The sequence below is a fragment of the Neomonachus schauinslandi genome, chromosome 8, assembly GCF_002201575.2.
Source record: "Neomonachus schauinslandi chromosome 8, ASM220157v2, whole genome shotgun sequence".
NCBI classification, from domain to species: Eukaryota; Metazoa; Chordata; class Mammalia; order Carnivora; family Phocidae; genus Neomonachus; species Neomonachus schauinslandi.
The window spans coordinates 103,125,679-103,141,335 of record NC_058410.1 but is presented as its reverse complement, the minus strand read 5'-3'; the positions used below and the strand labels follow the sequence as shown (position 1 = coordinate 103,141,335).

Here is a 15,657-nt window from a genome sequence, read left to right as displayed (position 1 = left end):
GATGAATGGAGGTATGGCTAGTCTGCCATCTTAAATAGGAAATCTGTTATTGCTTTCCTGTATTGAGCCCTGTAAAATATTAATAGTATGCAAATATGATGTCCTATAATCTAAAATTCTGTACTTAAAGGTGGTAAAATAGATCCTTAACTAATCTTCAGGGTGTATTCATTTTCTGTTATGTAGTAACAAAAAACAACACACATTTTATTATCTCACAGATTTTGTGATTCAGTAAGTCTGGATGTGACTAACTGGGTACTATGCAAGGCTGCAATGAAGGTGTTAGCCAGGTCTGGGCTCTCAGCTGGGGAAGGATCTGCTTCCAAGCTTACATGGCGGTTGGCATCATTTAGTTCTCTGTGGGCTGTTGGACTGATGCCCTCAGGTTTTGCTGTCAGCCAGAGACCTTCATCAGTTTCTTGGTAGGCCAGCTCATAGCAAAGCAGCTTGCATCTTGAAAGCCAGCAAGTGTGAGAGTTTCCTAGCAAGATGGACATTGTAATCTTATGTAGTCCTATAAAGTCTATCATCTTTGTCATTTTCTGTTGGTCAGAAGTCAGTCATAAGTCATGCCCCCTGTCAAGGAGAGGGAATTGCACAAAGCCATGAATATCAAGAGATGGGGATCATAGGGACCACTATAGAGCTTATCTGTCACTAATAATACATACATCTGACCATAAGAACAAGTTATGACATGAATTATATATTGTATTGAGGCTTCTACTTAAAATTTGTACTGTGTTTCATACTAAGGCAATCAAGAAATTTACAAATGTAGCCAAATATTTAAAATCATTGAAGTAAGTCTGGATAATGTCTTTGTAATATTATTGTTGTTAAACAGGCTCCTTAGTTTTAAGTTTATTAAAATGGTTAATAGTATTTCATGAATTAAGTTTTAGACCTTTCTTTTTCTTTTTTTTAGTTGACTATATTGTGGAGTATGACTACGATGCTGTACATGATGATGAATTAACTATTCGAGTTGGTGAAATCATCAGGAATGTGAAAAAACTGCAGGAGGAAGGATGGCTAGAAGGAGAACTAAATGGGAGAAGAGGAATGTTTCCTGATAATTTTGTTAAGGTTAGTACTCTCACTTAAATTTCTAGCTTTAGCTTCATAGGATTTAACCTTTAACTTTAAGAAATACATGTATTTTAAAAACTAAATTGTTCATGGTGTATTTTTTACTCTACATTTGCTTGGTGTCCTGGTGGATAATAACACTGTGTGTATGGTGTGTACATGTGTGTTTATATATGTATGTATGTATCTACCTGTCTTTTAAAAAAAATAAATGGTACTTTGCATTTGGGTAGAACTCTTTTACTTACAAAGTAGTTTTGCTGTGTACATTCTCATTTGAGCCTACTGTCTTGTAAGTAGGGCAGATGATAACCCCATTTTAAATATGGTGACATATAGATGAGATGGTTTACCCAATGTTGACTAGCTAAGAAGATCTAGAATTTGAACTGAAATCCAGGATAGTTGACTCAAGTCTAATTGTATATTGTTACTTTTGTAGTCCCTTTGCAAATATCAGATTCCTCTGTTAAGTTTCAGCATTGCAGCAGGTATTTATCAAAGTAACAGTTTACTCTTTAACCACCAAACATTCCCTTTTTAGTAAATATTCTAGTTGCCTCTGCCAGAAAACAATCAAGATTCTTAAATCATTTGCAAACAAAGTTCTCAGTAGTTCAGAGAAGGAAAAAAATAGAGTATCTGTATATTTATACTTCACTTATAATTGTCTTGTTTCCTATATTAGTTTTCTTATACCTAGCTGTATCCCTGGCCTCATTAGATTATGATTATGAGTTCTTCTGGGAAGGCTAGAATGTGTCTCATTAGTTTGTTCACCTTACGTAGTAATATCCACCTGCACAATGTGGATATTTAGTAAATATTTGTTCCCTGAATAATTTGTGTTTATTTTAATTATGGTTTTACCTCTAAATATGAACTCCTACTGTAATATTAGTTGATTTCAGAAGTGAACTAACTGTACTTTACCTAACTATATTTTATCTCTTGAAACAACTAAGAAAAGCTGTAAAAGGGACTTGAACTTATAGGAGAAGGTCACTTTTGTTTTTTATTTTTTGTTTTATAAATCGACTTATTTCTTATAACCTAAAATGGAGTGTAATGCAGATTTGGAAATTGGAGTAGAATAAATGGATTAAAACACAGTCAAGTTCCAGCTTTGTTTTTTGCTGGTGGAATAATATAGGTCAAACCACATAATTTCTCTGTTTTCTTATACTTAAAATGATATATTGATAGTGTGTAGTAAGCCATGCCATTGACCTTTCATTTCATTTCTCTCTTTTTTTTAAAAGGAAAGTGCCTTTTCAGAGATAATATATTGAAGTAATAGAACACTAGTTAAAGAAAAATAAGTTAAAGTTAAGTATTTATATAGTTCTCTTAATTGTGTGCTGATGTATTGTCCCAGTAGTGGAGATGACCTATCACAGGACTCCATTTTGAAATACATGTTACTTTACTGTTTCAGTACAACTAACACTAGAACTTGACTTGAATGAATTGCCTGAGAATAGAGGATGCAGTTTGAAAATGCTTGGATAATAGAGGGAAGCATAATCTGGGATTAAAAAGTAACCACAGGGTACCAAATTAGAGTTGGAGACATCAGTATGAACTCATGTTTAGTTTAAGATATGTACCAACACATACAGATATATTTATATATGTGTGTGTTAATACTTGTATTAACTTGGTTAATACACATACATGTATTTCTCAGCTCTCTCCACTGAGACAGCCTAGAAACCTAGAAAAAATTTTTATTGAAAAAATTAACCACAGGCAATCAACAGCAATAGATAATAAGTTGGCTTTATTACTTCAGCTGTGTATATGAAGATTTAAAGGAAAGTTAGACACACCAGTAGCAATGACTATACCCAGTGTCCAGATTTTGGTTTCTAAATATTATTCTCCAATAAAAGGAAGCAGGGCTCCTTAGACAAATAGCTGATTTTAGGGTTGTGGCAAGGAAAATACGTGGTGGACCCTGGAGCATCTCATAGTACCAGAAAGTAAGGAAGTGCTCAAAAAAAACCGAAAAATGTCAATAGGGGCCAATCTAAAAGAGCTTCCAGTGTCCAGAGCTGGAACGGTTTAAGCAACAGAATAACCCAGTATTTGATCATTACCCAAAGTGGAGCATAAATATAACTAAGTCCATGCTGATAAAGATAAATGGTTGAGTAAATAAATAAATGGGAAGAAGGGAGAAATCTCACAGAATTATTTCAAATATTTGTAGATACTTCCTTTCCCTCCATCCCCTCCCCTCCCCTCAAAAGCATCCCTCAGGAATGGGCTGGACTAAAAAAATAGATGGAAGAAGAAAATAGTAACTTTACAGTGGAGAAAGCTGGCAAGTACCACCATAATCAAGTGATCAAAGCTAACATCATCAGTGATATATTATGTTGTTATTGTGTATCCCCTTCATCTCTGTGGTATTTATTCTTCCCCCCAAACCCATAATCCCAGTCTTAGCGTGAGAAAAAGAATCAGATGAACCTAAATTGAAGGCACTCTACAAAATACCTGACCAGGGCTGAAAAAGAATTTCAAGGTCATGAAAACCAAGGGAAGACTGAGAAACTAATGTTGACTAGAGGAGCCTAAGGAGACATGATTACCAAATGCATTGTAGTATCCTGGATTGGATTCTGGAACAAAAAAATAGACACTGGTGAAAAAACTGATGAAATCTTTATAAAGTCAGTGGTTTAGTTAGTAGTAATGTATTAGTGTTAATTTCTTAGTTTTGGCAAGTGTAATATGGTTATGCAAGATACAATGTTAGGGGAACAGAGTGAAGGGGATATGGGAACTCTGTGTACTACCTTTGTAACTCTTCCAAAAACCTAAAATTATTCTAAAGTAAAATTTTTATTGAAAAAATTAACCACAGGCAATCAACAGCGATAGATAATAAATTGGCTTTATTACTTCAGCTGTGTATATGAAGATTTAAAGGAAAGTTAGAATTTATAAGTCACTGTCCCCTTGAAAATAAGCCTTTTATGCTTAATGTACTGTTACATTAAGGTACGTAGGTTATCTTGTAATGTAAGACTATGGAGTGGATGGTAGAACTAACCAGGCTTCCTCTAAAAGACTCACGTCCCTGTTATTATTTCAGATAGCTGTACTGAAGAACATTGATATTCCATTCCAGTTGGGCTGGAAGATGGATAGAAAGGTCAAATAATTTTTGCAGCTTATTGAAAAAAACGTTTATGGACACTAAATTTGTTTTATGACAAACTGTTCATTTCACTGTCCCTTTGCAGTGTTATTTCATCTTTACGTGATTTAAAAAATAGTTTAAAACAATATAGAACCAAGGATTCATGAACTTATGTATAGAATGTTATCATTTTGGCATTTTTGCTTTAGAGTGTTACTTTCATAATAAACATTATAGATAAAATTGAGTTTTGTTAACCTCCTTATCATTTCCCTCTCCTCCCAAACTCCATATTCTGAAATTATATGTATCCTTATAATAACATAGTTTTATACATATTTACCTGTGCATAAACAAATAGTATTTTGTGTGATTTAGACATTGGCATAATTGTCAGGTTGCAACTTTTTAAAACTCAGTACGGGTTTCAATGCGATACATAACATAATCACTTTGACTACAATATATTTTTATAACACTGTGTAGTTAGCTCATAAATGATTGGTAAATGGGGGCGTCTGGGTGGCTTAGTTGGTTGAACATCCGACTCTTGGTTTCCGCTTGGGTTATGATCTCATGGGTTGTGGGATCGAGTCCCAGGTGGGGCTCTGCACTTAGCAGGGAGTCGGCTTGAAGAGTTTTACCTCTGCCCCTCCCCGCACTTGCACACATGCTTGTACATGTGCTCTCCCTCTTAAATAAATAAATAAATCTTTAAAAAAGTGGTAAATAGAGGAATGATGTCAGGACAATGGGAAAGTTGTGTTATTTACTAGGTAAAGGGAGCTGTGATAAAGAGTGTAGAATTATAACTTCTGTAAGAATGGGAGAGGCTCTCATCTTGCTTGCTTATGTAAACAGGAGTTCTTTAAGCTTTTTTTTTTTTTTAAGATTTTATTTATTTATTTGAGAGAATGAGATAGAGTGAGCATGAGACGGGGGAGGGTCAGAGGGAGAAGCAGACTCCCTGCTGAGCAGGGAGCCCGATGCGGGACTCGATCCCGGGACTCCAGGATCATGACCTGAGCCGAAGGCAGTTGCTTAACCAACTGAGCCACCCAGGTGCCCCAGGAGTTCTTTAAGCTTTTAAGTGAAACCTTTTTTTTTTTTTTTTTAAGATTTTATTTATTTATTCCAGAGAGAGAATGAGAGAGAGAGAGAGAGACACCTCGTGTGCGAGCTTGCTAGGGGAGGAGCAGAGAGAGGGACAAGCAGACTCCAGGCTGAGCACGGAGCCCAACTCAGGGCTTGATCTCAGGACCCTGAGACTATGACCTGAGCCGAAACCAAGAGTCAGATGCTTAACCAACTGAGCCACTCAGGCATCCCTAAGTGAAACCTTTTTTTTGTTAAGGTGATTATCTGTACCTGGGTATTCTCCTCAAAGTTGACAGTCCTAGCATATAAAGTTCTATCTTTTGACTCCTCTCCTCTCTGCACTATCTTAACATCCATAAACCAACCTTTCTACCTTATTGTTTTTATGAATTTTTAATAGCTATGGAGGAATCCGTCTGTCATCTGCTTGGGCAGCCTTAAGTTATTACCCACTTATTATCCATTTTCTAAGGTTATTATTACTTATTTTTATTTTCATTTTAGTGCTCAGGTTCCAAAGTTGCATAGGTCTAAATTGGTATGTCCCAAACCCTACACTTTTTTTTTTTTTTTTGCATAATCACTGGTATTTTTAGTGTTTTAGTTTTCACTTAATCAGTAGTATTTTAGTGTGTATGATTTTCTTTTCCCCCCAGAAGGTCAGATGTTTAGGAATGTACATGTAGTTTTATAGTAGAGATTGCACAGTCCTGTGGTGTTCCATTCTGGGTCTTCATCACATTTTATGAGGTAAAATAGGACTATTTTTCATTTTTTAGCTATTCAAAACAATGCTGCAATGAATATCCTTTTGTAGGTTATATACATAGCTGAGAATTTGCTGCATCCTAGGGTACGCACATATTCAGCTATATTAGACATTGTCTAATTTCTCAATAATTACACCAATTTAAATTCCTACCAGTAGTATAAAAGAGTTTTTCTTCCATGTTCTTTTACATTTGATACCATCAGATTTTCTTTTTTTTTTTTCTTTCTAATCTTAGAGATCTATAATAATACCCACATGTTTCAGTGTTTCATTTTTGTGATTATGAGGGAAGTTAGGCATTTTTTCACATTTATTGGCCATTTAAATTTCTTTTCCTGTTTCTAGCTTGTTCAGATATTTCTGTCCATTTTTGTTGAGTTCTTGCACAATACAGAATTCACAGTATTCACACTAAGAAGTACTACGATGAGAATGGTGCTTTTTGTGGCTTGTCTCAGTATAACTTGGGAGCAGGGAGGTTTTAAAGATAATCTATGTTTTCATTAGTTTTAAAGTTTTGATTTTTCAGTATAAGTCTTTCTTCATCAGTCTCTCTTTACTTTTTGTACAGATGTGATTTAGGCAGTAATTAAATTTTTTCCACATAAAAAAATTTGAATAGTCTACTCTTTCCTCACAGATTTGTAATGTTTTAAGAATTGAGCCAAAATTGGGAAGAAACTTGCTAGTTTATCAGATCTTTCCTCATTCTCAACTTCAGTGTTTTGGACTAAAGTAGAGAGTCAAGTGTCTGATTTATTTGTTCGTGTAAACTTTGAGATTCAGTGTCAGTGTTGTGACTTGTTGATATTTGGCACTTTGGGTCTTTGTAATTGAGATGAAACAAAGTAAACACTCCTCCATTAAACAAATACTTAGTAATTGTCTGAAGTATTTTGGGGTGTGGTGAGAAGAGTTCCCACAACTTATTTTATTGGGGGAGATAACAGCGTGAAAACAGAAGGATAAATTGCAGTGCTTTATTGGCTGAAGTCAAACGTGTGGTAAAGATGATGGGTGCTAAAGGATCTTGGAAAAAATACTTTTCAGAAAAGATGTTGAAAGTAACACTTGACTTGGTCTTTAAAGATAGGAAGTTAGAAGAATAGTCGGTGTGCTCTATGTCTGACAAAGGCGCAAAGTGTTTTATGGTAAAAATAATGGACTATTTTGGTTGAATGTAAGTTTTTCTATGGGGGTGTGTATAATGGGATTTAAGGCCAAAAGTATGGATTAAAGCCAGTGGTACTGTGCATTTTGAGTATCCTGTAAAGGTATTAAGACTATTTAAAAGATACTAGGGAAATCACAGAGTTTTTAGAGACAGGAGAGGGAGAATAGAATGCTTTAATGGATTAATCTTAGTGAGAAGGAAAGGTTTTATGAAAGAGGAGAGCGTTGAGGCTATAAAGTATAGTAACGGAAATCAGAGTTGTGCAGTGAGAATGGAAGCAAAGGGAGAGTTAATAGGCATAATACCTTTTATTTGTGTTAAGACTTTGCAAGTTCCCATATATTTTCTCACTTTATTCTGACATCTATGAAAGTAAGACAAGGAATATGTCATTTATGCCCAAAGTCATACTGGTAATAGTTGGTGGACCAAGGACTTGGTAGTTGATAGCTCTGTAATAGACAAATGTCAGCCTGTTTTTAGATGAGAAATGTATTTTACATAGTATGTGCTGGTTATTGGAGAAATGTGATCATTTTGTAACATTCTCTGCTTTTAAGAATCTAAAGACAAAGTGATATGAATCTTAGCCATTGAAATTCTCTAGTAGCATCAACATAATTGAAGGATGTTAGAATTACAAAATTAAATGCTTCTGATAACCTTTAGAATTGATCCTTGAAGAAGAAAATTCAAACTGCTTCCTCAAAATGCAATTTTATGGAAACAAACTTTTTTTTCCCCCAAAACTAAACTTGAGATTTGACATGAGGGCATTGCAAAGACTAAAGATGGAATGGAAACATGCAGAAAATGTACAAATAATGGTATTTGGAAAATGAAGCAGGACTTGTAATGCTTGTGTAAAATTATCTGTAGGTAACTTTATAAAATGGAACAGTTTCATTCATGTTTTTCTACTGCCTCCATCCCTAGAAATGGTGCTGAAAAACAAAGTTTAAAAGCGAAAATAGAAGGCCCATTGTATCAGTAAGAATGGGATAGCTTATACTGTAGTAACAACATTAAAATCTCAGGGGTGGCATAACACAAGGAATACATGCTTTCGTACAAAACTTCATGTAGTCCAGGTAGTGAGTTATGTTAAATATAAGTAAAATAAGAGCTTTCTTTATTGTAAGTAAGATTAACAGCAACCAAGTAAGGGATACTTCTCAGTAAGCTCTTTTTGAAGCCTGTAGTTTTCATCAACCACATGTCTCTTGCAGCAGTTACAGCAGGGTTTTCAGTTCTTTTTTAGATAATGGGACTCTTCAGTATCCTTGATAAGAAACGAGATTTCCAGGGCACCTAGTTGGCTCAGTCGGTTAAGTGGCTGACTCTTGGTTTTGGCTCAGGTCATGATCTCGGGGTCCTGAGATTGAGCTGCATTTTGGGCTCCCTGCTCAGCGGGGAGTCGGCTTGAGATTCTTTCCTCTCCGTCTGCTCGTCCCCCGATTCGTGTGCTTGCACCCACTCTCTCTCTCTGTCTCTGAAATAAATAAATCTAAAAAAAAAGAAGAAGAAACCAGATTCCCCAGGCACTCTCTATTGAGCTATGTTTTAGTAAGATTGGTGGCAATACTGTGGCATATCCTCCTCATACCCTGCCTCTCCATTGTTTTATTGTTTTCTGTTTGCTATTTATTCATTTGTTAAATATTTACCAAGGTTCTTTCTATGTGTTAGGACTTTTATAGATGCTAGGGACACACAATGGTGGATAAAACAAGTAAGTTCCCTTCTCTTTATGAGTTTATTTTCTAATGGTGGGGAGAAGACAAAAATGAAAAAATGAATGAATAAGATGATAATTTTGATAGTCACGAGTGCTTTGAAAGCAAAAAAAGTGAGTTGTGGGAGGTGGAAAATGGCATTTAATACTTTACTTTGGGTGTTCTAGATTTTGAGTGTCTGTACTTTGCAAGTAGATACATTATGGATTTATTATTTTATCCTGTTGTTATTATTTTTTTTTGCTCAGGAATTGCCCATCCATTTCATAAAGGGAAAGTCAGAGAAGGAAATCACCTAAATTGTTAATTTAGTCAACAAATAGGTTTTTTTTCCTGGTGACTATACTATACCAGGTACTGTTAAATCAAACAACAATAAAATAGGTAAATAAGTTAGAACTTTTCTAATTTCTCTTTTAAAAAAGCTAGCAGTTAATTTTTTTTTTAAAGATTTTATTTATTTGAGAGAGTGAGAGCACTAGAGAGAGAGCAAGCAGTAGCGTGGGGCAGAGGGAGAAGGAGAAGCAGGCCCCCTACTGAGCAGAGAGCCTGACATAGGGCTCGATCCCAGGACCCTGGGATCATGACCTGGGCCGAAGGCAGACACTTAACTGACTGAGCCACCCAGGCGCCCCAAAGCTAGTTGTTTCTAAGGAAGGACAAAAATAAAGAAGGAAGTAATTAAAATGAGAAAATATGGTACAAGCAGTTAGTTTGATTAGCCTATTTCTCTAAACCAAATCTATAGTCTTCATGGTGGTTGTGGTGGAACAGATCAAGTCTGTTTAAAAGTGGACCAACTGTGTGTGAGAGGCTAGACAATAAAAAAGCTTTTAGTGTGTTCGGATTTGTGTAAGATCTAGCTCCTTAGGGTAAAACTAATTTTGATAGGTCTTTTCTACTAGAGCTATGTCGAGAAGATAGCATGACATTAGGAAAGGAACATGGCCTTTGGAGTCAGGATGTATTTAGAAAAGTGATCGGGTGGAAATTAATTTTTTTTGTTAAGTTCTTCGGAATGGAAAAGGTAGTTCTAAGAAGATAAAGGGGCTCCACTAAAATGCCTTTGGAAAGTTAGTTACTGAGAAAGGAGAGAAAGCCGACATTTGTCAGGACATGTTATTTAAAGCTGAGGATTTGTGTTCATGTCCTGGTAGAAGTATTGGCGGTAATTTTTTAAAAATCATAACATTGGTTGAGGACCTTGGATTTACATTTAAATTGTATCTTACTAAAGAGAAAAGCTGTGATGAAAAAAGAATGAGTTACCTCCAAGTCTAGTTCCCCACTCTGTCTCTGTGGACACTTGTAGAGGGAAGAGCTGCTTGTTACTGCTGAGTGGTGTAGGATTGCGGCTCACTAGTCCTTGAATCCCCCTTGATGAAAGGGCAGGTGTGCCTCCTTAGTGCTGCCTTGTGGCCTCCACTGACAGAGAGGAAAAGGGGGCTCATTCCCACCCGGTGGGTACGAGAGTCTTGGCTCTCCACTTGGCCTTGTCTGACACCACGCTGGCTGGAAAAATGGGGTAGTGGTGGTGAGTGGGTGGTCTGGTTACAGCCTGGTGAGGGTGGAAGTCTAGGCTCCCTGCCAGTTTGATTTCTTTTTCTCTGTACTATTTGACTACAGTGGATTGGTTTCCATCTTGCTAGGTTACCCTTTTCTTGGTCCTTCTGCTGGAGAGAGCAGACTTTTTCTTGGAGCTTTTTTCCTCTCCTCTCATGGGCAGTAACAGTTGCTGGTTTCTCCAGTACTCAGTCTAGAATATATGAGGCAAAAAGAAAACTTTGTCAGCTCACTAACCAGGTTCTGAGGAACCTGGGCTCTCTTGGCTGATCTGTCTACTTTTCTCCACTTTCAGAATATTTTTATCTGTTTATTTTTAATATGTATTGTCTAGAGTTTTTAACTGTACTTAAGTGGGAGGACTAAGGAAACAGTTGATCTATTCCATCTAGATGGTGATGCATTTTTTTAAAGTTTTTATTTTAATTCCAGTTAATTAACATACAGTGTTATACACTTTCAGGTGTACAATACAGTGATACAACAGTTCCATACATCACCCTGTGCTCATCACTGGACAAGTGCACTTCTTAATCTCTATCGCCTATTTCACCCATCTCCCCAAACCGTCTCCCCTCTGGTAACCATCAGATAGATGGTTACGCATTTTAATAGAGATTGAAGTGCATATTCTTAATGGTCTAAAAACTCACTACATAGAAAGAACTTCTCCTTTTAGAAATGGTGTAGTAATAGCTAGTTTCTCTTAAGCAGAGAAATATGAGTGAAATAAGATATTAAAAGAAATTAATAAATACTTTTATTGGTTGTACTTAAAGAGTATTTGCAGGACAGTGTGGATAAGGGATGTTATTTGTGAGCTTTGATATAGCTTTCTTGTGAGCTTTATACTGATGGTATTATAGGTTATTACATGATGTTATTATGATTTTTTTACTTTAAAAAATAAGTGGATATATTCATTGATGTCTCAGATGTTGGTAAATGAGTTGCTTTTTCCCATCGTTTTAAATTTAAAATGAAATTTTGTTTCCTTTTGAAGAGTTCTCAGAGCTTGATAAGATATTTTAGACTTTTTGATATAATAAGGAACAAGGAAACAAAAGTTTTAACATTTAAGTATTTTGGGGAGCTGGCAAGTGAATAAAAGTCATTTGGATATTTCTTTCTTTTCTTTTCTTTTCTTTTTTAAGATTTTATTTTTTATTTGCGAGAGAGAGAATGAGAGACAGAGAGCATGAGAGGGAGGAGGGTTAGAGGGAGAAGCAGACTCCCTGCTGAGCAGGGAGCCCGATGTGGGACTCGATCTCGGGACTCCAGGATCATGACCTGAGCCGAAGGCAGTCGCTTAACCAACTGAGCCACCCAGGCGCCCTTCTTTCTTTATTTTGACATAAATTTCTAGCAATATTTTTCTCATTTAGAAAAAGATTTAAATCAAATCACTGAATCTTTTTTTTTAAGTTTTTTTTTTTTTTTACTTTATTAATTGACAGAGAGAGCGAGCAGCAGCAGAGGGAGAAGCAGATGGCCTGCTGAGCAGGGAGCCCCATGCTGGATTTGATCCCAGGCCCCTGGGACCATGACCTGAGCCGAAGGCAGACACTTAACTGACTGAGCCACCCAGGCGCCCCTCATTGAGTCTTTTTTTTTTTTTTTTAATTGGGGAGTTTGACAACTTATCTTGCATTTTATGTCTGTATTCCATGGGTTAAATGGTTAAGCAGACATTAAGTCTTTAAGTGTGTTTAAAAACTTTTAAAAAGTTACTTTTAAAGAGAAATGGCAATATGGGGATAAGATAATGATCTGATGTATGTGGCTAGTTTGGAAGCATCTTAGTGATTTCTTGTTTTTTTACTATCACATTTTTCTAGAAGAATGCAGATTTTGTGTGTTTTTTTTTTTTAAGATTTTATTTATTTGTCAGATATAGAGAGCGCGTGAGCCAAGCTGGGGGAGTGGCAGGTAGAGGGAGAAGCAGGCTCCCTGCTGAGCAAGGAGCCTGATGTGGGGCTTGATTCCGGGACCCTGAGATCATGACCTGAGCCAAAGGCAGACACTCAACAATTGAGCCACCCAGGCACCCAAGAATTTTTTTTAATGAAGGAAATGTCAACATGATTTTATGTTACCTTGATATTTTTGAATCCCTTATTTTATGAAACCTGTTCTTTTAGATAAACCTCAGTGATGTTTTTAAGTTTTAGGAGATGTATTGGTGACCTTAATAGAATAGTTCAGGAAGCTGGCTTTATATCAGGAGAAAATTTTGTGTTTGATTTACTTTCATTATTTGAAACACATTAGATGAGAAAACAACTGTAGATATCAGAATACTAAATGGAAGACAACTTATTGGGAATTACAATAAAAACAGTAGATAAAACATCAAAGTTATACTTATGATACATTGTAGTACATATTTCGTTATATACTGTAAAACATTAAGTATACACACTGATTAAGAGCAATTTGTTCTGTGACTTGGGATATTTTTGATAATATTCTGAATCCTGTGTAGGCTGTGTTCACTGTATTAACGAAATAGTTCAGTACAGGTAATGCTAGAAAAGATGTGTAAGGATTTAGACGTAGTAATGTGTGTTCATACAACTAAGATCTTTCTCTAAATGCCCTGGAACAATTTGACTTGTAGCACTGTTGTTTGTGAGCACACCAAATTTTTTATTTAAAAAAAAAAATCACTGAAATAATACATGTTGAAACAAAATTCAAGGAATATAGAAGTGGCTATTGTGAAAATTACATTTCTTTCCTTATAACCCTCCTCCAACCTCCTTCCACATTTAGGAATGTGGTAGATACAGACTGTTATCTATAGAAAATTTTTTTAACTGAATTATTTGTATCCCCTTCCCCCTTTATATCCTATATTTAAACCGTAAATTTAAATTTAAGACATTATTATATAAATCATGTTAATGTTTACCTTGGACTTACCTGGAAAGTTAAATTCTGATTTTTCCCCTTAAGGAGTTAATACATTTTGTTTCTGCTAAGGTATTTCAAATTGTAGAAATAATTGAAGCTTGGAATGTTTGAGTGCCAGAACCTGGGCTTCTGGGATATCTCCTGATCTTGCTTTTTGGATCAGCATTCATTGCCTGCATGATAATGTCATCTGTGGCCTCAAGGAGTCTAGCAGCTTTGGGAGAAGGATCTCCATGTAGGTCTAATGTCTTTTGAGTCATAGATATATTAGCCCTCATTACCTGCCGTTCTTATCCTAAAATCCCTTCATCCTAGAACTGCAAGCACAAATAACATTTTTAAATCCATATAACTAGTATGAAAAATGTGACCATTATAAATTACTGGGGTGTTTTCAGTGTAGTATGTCTGAGTTCTTTATTTAGTGTCTTTCCCACTCTACTTCTCTTGGCTCTCATTAACATTCTTGTGATGGAAAAAGAGAAAGGAGTAGGATTCCATTGACAATGAATGTACATAACTTTTTCTCTCTCTTTTCCTACTTTTGTCTTTTCCAGTGGGGGAGGGGCAGCTGCAATAGGAAGGCCCTTTGTCCAAGTTGGAGAGGCAGCAGTTGTGTGGAGAATAGCATATTTGCGGGAAAGAATAAATTTAGAAACTTTCAAAATAGTCCTGTTATATCTGTTGTTTTCCTTCATGGTTTTGATATGTTGGCACTCAGGAGGTGTATACTTATTTCATATTAAGGAGATTTTCTCCTGTTGGTCCTTTCACTTTGGATTTAAAGGTTCTTTGCTACTATCTGATTTAATTTAGACATAAAAATGAAAACCTAATGACTTGAGGTACATGATTCCTTATATACTATTACTTACATTCTAAAAAAACAAAATAAAAACTTTAGGAATAGGGTAAACCATTTTTGTTAGGTTGCAAACCTCGTTTTCAAACATGGGTCTAATGGATGCAGCCAAAGCTAAAACAGTGGACATATTAAATAAACATTTAGTTCTGCTTAGATTCATACATCTTTAGTAATATCACTTTTCCATATCTTCTGATTTATGTTTTGTAAAGTTGGAGGTACTAGTTTTAATAACACTTTTGGAAATCCTTAATGTTATATTAAAACCATTAAGTGTATTCCTTAAATTTTAATTAGCATAAGAACTGTGACTCAGTTTAGGATGACCTCTTTCATTTGAGAAACAAAAAAAAAGACTCTTGCCCTTTAATCTGGTTTTTATTATTCTTTGTGATGTTTATTTAATTCTGTGATACAGAAATTAATTGCTTTCTTTTTTCAGATTATGATCATGCATGGGCTATGATTAGATAACCAAATTATTATGAAGATATATTAAAACATGAAGAAGTGGTTTGTGAATTTTATTGATCATCTTTTAAGTTGTTTTTGGTTAGTGCAGAGTTAAGTATCTTTGATTATCTTAATAGATGAAGAATAACTGTATCCTTTCCAAACTTTTTAGCTCCCTCTCATTTGCTTGTATTTCTTGCCTCCCTCTAAATTGCCTCTTCTTACTCCATATCTATGGAACAAATTAGTGTAATTGCATTCTTATTTATATGAAGATTATCCACATTGTCTTTTTCTTGGCCAATTTTGCATTGATACTACCTATTTTGTAGGATGTTTTCCTCATTTGTAGGGCGAAATTCAAAGTTTTTCTGAGTTTGTTTGTCAATACATGATACTCCCCAAGTGAGGATTCTTTTTTACTGGATTTCCTGGAGTCATTTTTCAAAGTTAGGAAAGGAAGTGAAGTTGGTAGAAAATAGATACTACTGTGTTAGTAGTTTATTTACTGGCTGGTTAGGTAAAAGGAAGTAAAGGGCAGAAGAAGGAAGAAACACTGGACACCTTAGTAACACTTCATAGGAGTCAGTGAGATTTGCTGTTGAAGATCATAGCCAAAGAGTAATTTGGAGGCACTGTGTGTCCAGGAATTAGGGAAAATTAGGTTGGTGAGTGAGTGTGTGTGTGTATCTGGTGGTTGTGGATTGTAGCAGGAAGAGGTTCCAGAGGAAGAGGAGGTGGAGCTCAAAGCAAATTTATCTGTAGTTTTACGTAGAGCTTTGAGGTCACTTGATATTTGTGATTAAACATCTTAGTTGGCACTATGTATTG

The 15,657-nt window shown here is 35.6% G+C and overlaps 1 protein-coding gene across 1 annotated transcript in view; it reads left to right on the top strand.

Annotated features, from left to right (window-relative positions):
- LOC110582196 (CD2 associated protein) overlaps positions 1-15,657 on the top strand; it is a 133,429-nt gene that overhangs the window by 32,341 nt on the left and 85,431 nt on the right. Inside the window, exon 2 of the mRNA XM_021692137.2 lies at positions 932-1,092. Within this exon, the coding sequence (XP_021547812.1) occupies positions 932-1,092 (161 nt within the window). The remainder of the gene's footprint in view (positions 1-931; positions 1,093-15,657) is intronic.